Source organism: Bison bison, unplaced genomic scaffold, assembly GCF_000754665.1.
Source record: "Bison bison bison isolate TAMUID 2011002044 unplaced genomic scaffold, Bison_UMD1.0 scf7180017864072, whole genome shotgun sequence".
Lineage (NCBI taxonomy): Eukaryota > Metazoa > Chordata > Mammalia > Artiodactyla > Bovidae > Bison > Bison bison.
This window is the reverse complement of record NW_011494644.1, coordinates 10,961,655-10,966,349: the sequence shown is the minus strand read 5'-3', so window position 1 is coordinate 10,966,349 and position 4,695 is coordinate 10,961,655. Positions and strand designations below refer to the sequence as shown.

Sequence of the window (4,695 nt, the reverse complement as noted above, 5' to 3'; positions counted from 1 at the left end):
ACCTTCAATCTTTCCTAGCATCAGGGTCTGTTCCAGTGAGTCAATTCTTCGCATCAGGTGGCCAAAGTATTGGAGTTTCAGCTTCAACATCAGTCCTTTCAATGAACACTCAGGACTGATTTCCTTTAGGATGGACTGGTTGGATCTCCTTGCTCTCCAAGGGACTCTCAAGAGTCTTCTCCAATACCGCAGTTCAAAAGCATCAATTCTTTGGCGCTCAGCTTTCTTCACAGTCCAACTCTCACATCCATATATGACCACTGGAAAAACCATAGCCTTGACTAGACAGACCTTTGTTGGCAAAGTATTGTCTCTGCTTTTTAATATGCTGTCTAGGTTGGTCATAAGTTTCCTTCCAAGGAGTAAGTGTCTTTTAATTGCTTGGCTGCAGTCACCATCTGCAGTGATTTTGGAGCCGAAAAAAGTAAAGTCTGCCACTATTTCCACTGTTAGCCCGTCTATTTGCCATGAAGTGATGGGACCAGATGCCATAATCTTAGTTTTCTGAATGTTGAGCTTTAAGCCAACTTTTTCACTCTCCTCTTTCATCAAGAGGCTCCACTTTCATCAAGAGGCTCTTTAGTTCCTCTTCACTTTCTGCCATAAGGGTGGTGTCATCTGCATATCTGAGGTTATTGATATTTCTCCTGGCAATCTTGATTCCAGCTTGTGCTTCTTCCAGCCCAGCGTTTCTCATGATGTACTCTGCATATAAATTAAATAAGCAGGGTGACAATATACAGCCTTGACATACTCCTTTCCCGATTTGGGACCAGTCTGTTGTTCCATGTCCAGTTCTAACTGTTGCTTCCCAGTTGATGGTAATTGGGTAACTGGGTTTTTTTGTTTAAAAAATTTTTTAAGACCTTTATTTTTATTTTTAAAGATTATTTTATTTTTTAATTTTTATTTTTTGGCTGCACCAGACAGCATGTGGGATCCTAGTCCCCCGACCAGGGATCAAACCCGTGCACCCTGCATTGGAAGCAGAGAGCCTTAACCACTGGACCATCAGGGACGTCTGTTAAATTTTTATTTATTATATATTTTATTTCTGGCTGTGCTGAGATTTCGTTGCTGCCCGAAGGCTTTCCCTTGTTGCAGCGAGCTGGGGCTACTTTCTAGTTGCACATGCTTCTCACTGCAGTGACTTCTCTTGTGAAGCACAGCCTCTCAGGTGCTCAGACTTCTGTAGTCATGGTGCATGGGCTTAGTTGCCCTGCAGCATATGGAATCTTCCCGGACCAGGGATCAAACCATTGTCCCCTGCATTACAAGGCAGATTCTTAACCTTACTCGTCCACCAGAGAGTCCTGATTGATGGTAATTATTGAACCTGGGTGATGGGTACATACTCTAGGGTAACTGAGCAGTGCTGTGCACCTTTTACAGGTGAGAAAGCATCGCTGAGGCATCCCGAAAACCACGGAGCAAAGGTTCTCTGGGCTGACTGCATCATGTTCTACAGACCCTTTAGGGCAGGACAGACCAGAGGAGATCTTTCGGGCCTTGCTAACGAGGTTGGATATTCTGAGTTCAGCACTTCAGTCCCTCTTTACTATGGGTATCTTGCACCTTGGAAGGGCCTGTGGTCCTGTCTCCTTCCTGGCAGGTGTACCAGTCAGAACTCTTTCGGGTGTAAATGCCAGAAGTCCAACTCAAATGCATTGACTCAATTGGGAAAGGGAACCTATTTAAGGTTAAGGGATTCAGGCACAGCTTGACCAGTTACTCAAATGATGTCTAGAATATGTCTGCTCATATCTTGCATCTGCAGTCCTCTGGGCTCACTTTTCCTACATGCCAGGTAGTATTATTAAGCACTTGCTACACTTTGGATGAGGTGCAGAAGGCTTTCTGTTCTCATAACGTCATGAGGTGAGTCAGACACTGTTTCAGATGGAGAAACTGAGGCTGCTGAAGGAGGTTAGGGAATCCGCCCAAGATCACTCAGGAGGTGTGACATCCGAGAGTCAAATCCATAAAGCGTCTGATTCTGGAGTGGCCTTTCTTGAACCTTCACATGGCAACCTCCATGACACAGTCTCTGAACCAAAGGATGGGAATGAACCCCTTCCTCTTGAGTCTCAAGCCCAGGCTCCAGCCTCTGCTTAGTTCTTGGAGCTGTTATTTGTGCCTGTCCTTCCAGTGGGCTGAGAGCTCTTTGGAGCAGAAACTCTGACTCTTTCACCTCTATAACACCAAATTATGTCATTTGCCCCTGGGAGGCAGGCAGGGTGGGGTGCTTCTAGGTGAAGACACACCCAGAGAGGTTAAGTGACCCTCCCAAGGCCACCCATTTGTACGTGTAGGGGCCTGAGTAGACCCCAGGTCTCCAGGGTGCAGGTGGACACAACGTTCCCCCTCCTCTTTGCTGCCCCCCGCCACTTGTTCCCTGACTGGAGGTGGGGCAGAGAGATGGTAACACAGCCTTTGCTAGGGATGGGGGCTAAACTAAGACCCACTTTGAGGGAACTGATGGGCCATTTTATGAATGCCAGGGAAAGGATGGCGAGTAGGCTGGGGGTGGGCTGGAGAAGGGAAGAAGGAACAGGCTATTTTTGCATATTTGACATTAAAAAAGTGCAGATTAGATTCTCAGCGACTGGCCAGCAGCATCTGTTTTGGTTTGGAATTGGCAGCTGAGGCGCTGAGCGCCGCGGCGGGAAGGGAGGGGAGGCTGCGGGCTGGTGGGCGAGGCGGCGCCTCGGCGGAGGGAAGGGCTCTCCCCTTTAAGAGCTCCGCCCAAAGGGGCGCTGCCACCCCTGAGGAGGCGGGCGCCGCCGCTTCTCATTCATTGTCTTGACAAGAGCATCCTCCGCGGACGGTCTCAGGCTCCGCCGGCTCCTTCCTCCTCCTCCTCCTCGCCCTCCTCCGTCTGGGGGGTCGCTCATCTCTCAGCCGCAGGTAAGGCTGGAGCCCAGCGACCCGGGCTCTGCATCGCTGCCCGGGGCCACCTGTGGGGCAGGCGAGAGCTTGGCAGAAGCCGGCCGTGGGGGTGGACAGACTGTCAGAGCCGCTGGCTCTGAGGTGGGGACGGGGCCCGTCCACGCCCCGCGTGGAGGGACTCGCCTGAGCGTGTGGGTGCGCGTGGGAGGGTCCACCCGTGTGTCCCAGAGCTCCGTGAGGGGGCGAGGGTGAGGGACCACGCAGCCAAGATGGAGGTGGGGGAGCCCGGGGGTCAGGACACCCGCCGGCCGGCCTCTCCCCAGAACGGAGTCTTTGGGGTGGCGGTGAGGGGCAGGGTGGGGTGAGCCCAGTAGCTGCCCTGAGCTTGGAGACAGGAAGGGGTTGAGAGCAAAACAAGAAAAGGCCAAGTTCCCCTTTCCGTGGTTTCCGGGGCCTGGTACCTGCGGTGGGGGAGGAGGCAGGGTGGGGCGATGGCTTCCTGTCTCCCAGCCTCCAATTTGGGGCTCCCCTGTTCCCAGACCCCGGCTTCCCTCCTGGACGGGTCCCCTGCCCCCAGCCAGCTCCTCTCACAGGCGCCTCATCCGCTTTCTGGACAGGTGGATCCACAAGCCTCCTCCAGTCCCAGGGTGGGTGAGGGTGGCGGGAGCTCCAAGGGAGAAGGGCTAGGCACGAGGGAGGCAGTGGAGGAGAGGCCGTGGGACCCCCACACCAGGCTGGCAGGAGATGCTTTGGGGCCCCAGCATGGGGCCTGGAGCCTGGAGAGCCAGAGGCAGGTCCCTTGGCTCTGCTCGCTGTCCACCCAGCCGTGGAGGAAAATCGTTCTCGCTACACCTCCGAGAAGTGAGCACCGGCTGCTTCCTTCCTGTGGATGGCTTCAGTGGGGTGGAGAAGGCACTTAAGGGCACCTGCTTAAGTTGGGGCAAGAAGATGAGGTGTGAGAAGGAGGAGATGCTGGGACCCCAGCCATCTGCCTGCTTCTGGTGCCGAGACCCGCTGGGGAAGCCCTCCGGCCACGAGGGACATGCCTCCCAGGCAAACCCACATGCCATTTCACTCCATGTGTCCAGCCTGGGCCTAGAGGTGGGGAGGGCCCCTGCCTTTTAGGCGGCTCCTCATGTGGGTGTGAGGTCTGGACGCTGAGGCTGAGTGCACCCTCCAAGCTGTTGTCCTGAGGCCCCGGAGGGTGGCCCGTCAGAGAGGATGGGCCCTGTGTCTGTCAGCCAGTCCGTGGTCAAGTTGGCACTAGGTGCTACCCCTCACCCCAGGCTCTGCTGTGGAGGCCGAGGGTACGGAAGCCAGGCCTGGGATGGGTTGAGATGGTGGGCCTTGCAGGTCAGCCAGGGATGAGGAGGGGTGGGCAAGGCATGTATAAGGGTAGCCGGATGTCAGTGACAGAGGAGAGCGGCAGGGAAGTTAGCTGAGACCATGACCGCCAGACTGAGGGGTGGGTGTCCTGGGAGAGATGGGGGCCACTGGAAGGTCAGGGTTGACCTGAGGTGAGAAAAGCTTTTCATCCCTCTTTCACCAGGATGAGCCGGCAGGTGGTCCGTTCCAGCAAGTTCCGCCACGTGTTTGGACAGCCGGCCAAGGCTGACCAGTGCTATGAGGATGTGCGCGTCTCACAGAACACCTGGGATAGTGGCTTCTGTGCTGTCAACCCCAAATTCGTGGCCCTGATCTGTGAGGCCAGTGGGGGAGGGGCCTTCCTGGTGCTGCCCCTGGGCAAGGTGAGCCCCTGGAGCCCTGGGGACAGGTCCTTCTCCTAAGGGGGCCTCAGGTCACTAG

General features: G+C 54.9%; 1 protein-coding gene across 3 annotated transcripts in view; it reads left to right on the top strand.

The window, feature by feature from the left end:
• The first annotated feature begins 2,789 nt into the window (after window positions 1-2,789).
• The window catches only part of CORO1A (coronin, actin binding protein, 1A), a 5,576-nt gene continuing 3,670 nt past the window's right edge, over window positions 2,790-4,695 (top strand). The window contains exons 1-2 of one of the 3 annotated variants that reach the window (XM_010837276.1): window positions 2,790-2,907; window positions 4,439-4,637. In XM_010837276.1, the coding sequence (XP_010835578.1) occupies window positions 4,440-4,637 (198 nt within the window). In that variant the 5' untranslated portion in view covers window positions 2,790-2,907; window position 4,439. Of the gene's footprint in view, window positions 2,908-2,934; window positions 3,537-4,438; window positions 4,638-4,695 lie in introns of those variants that run through there. The other 2 variants (XM_010837277.1, XM_010837278.1) reach the window with 2 other exon arrangements.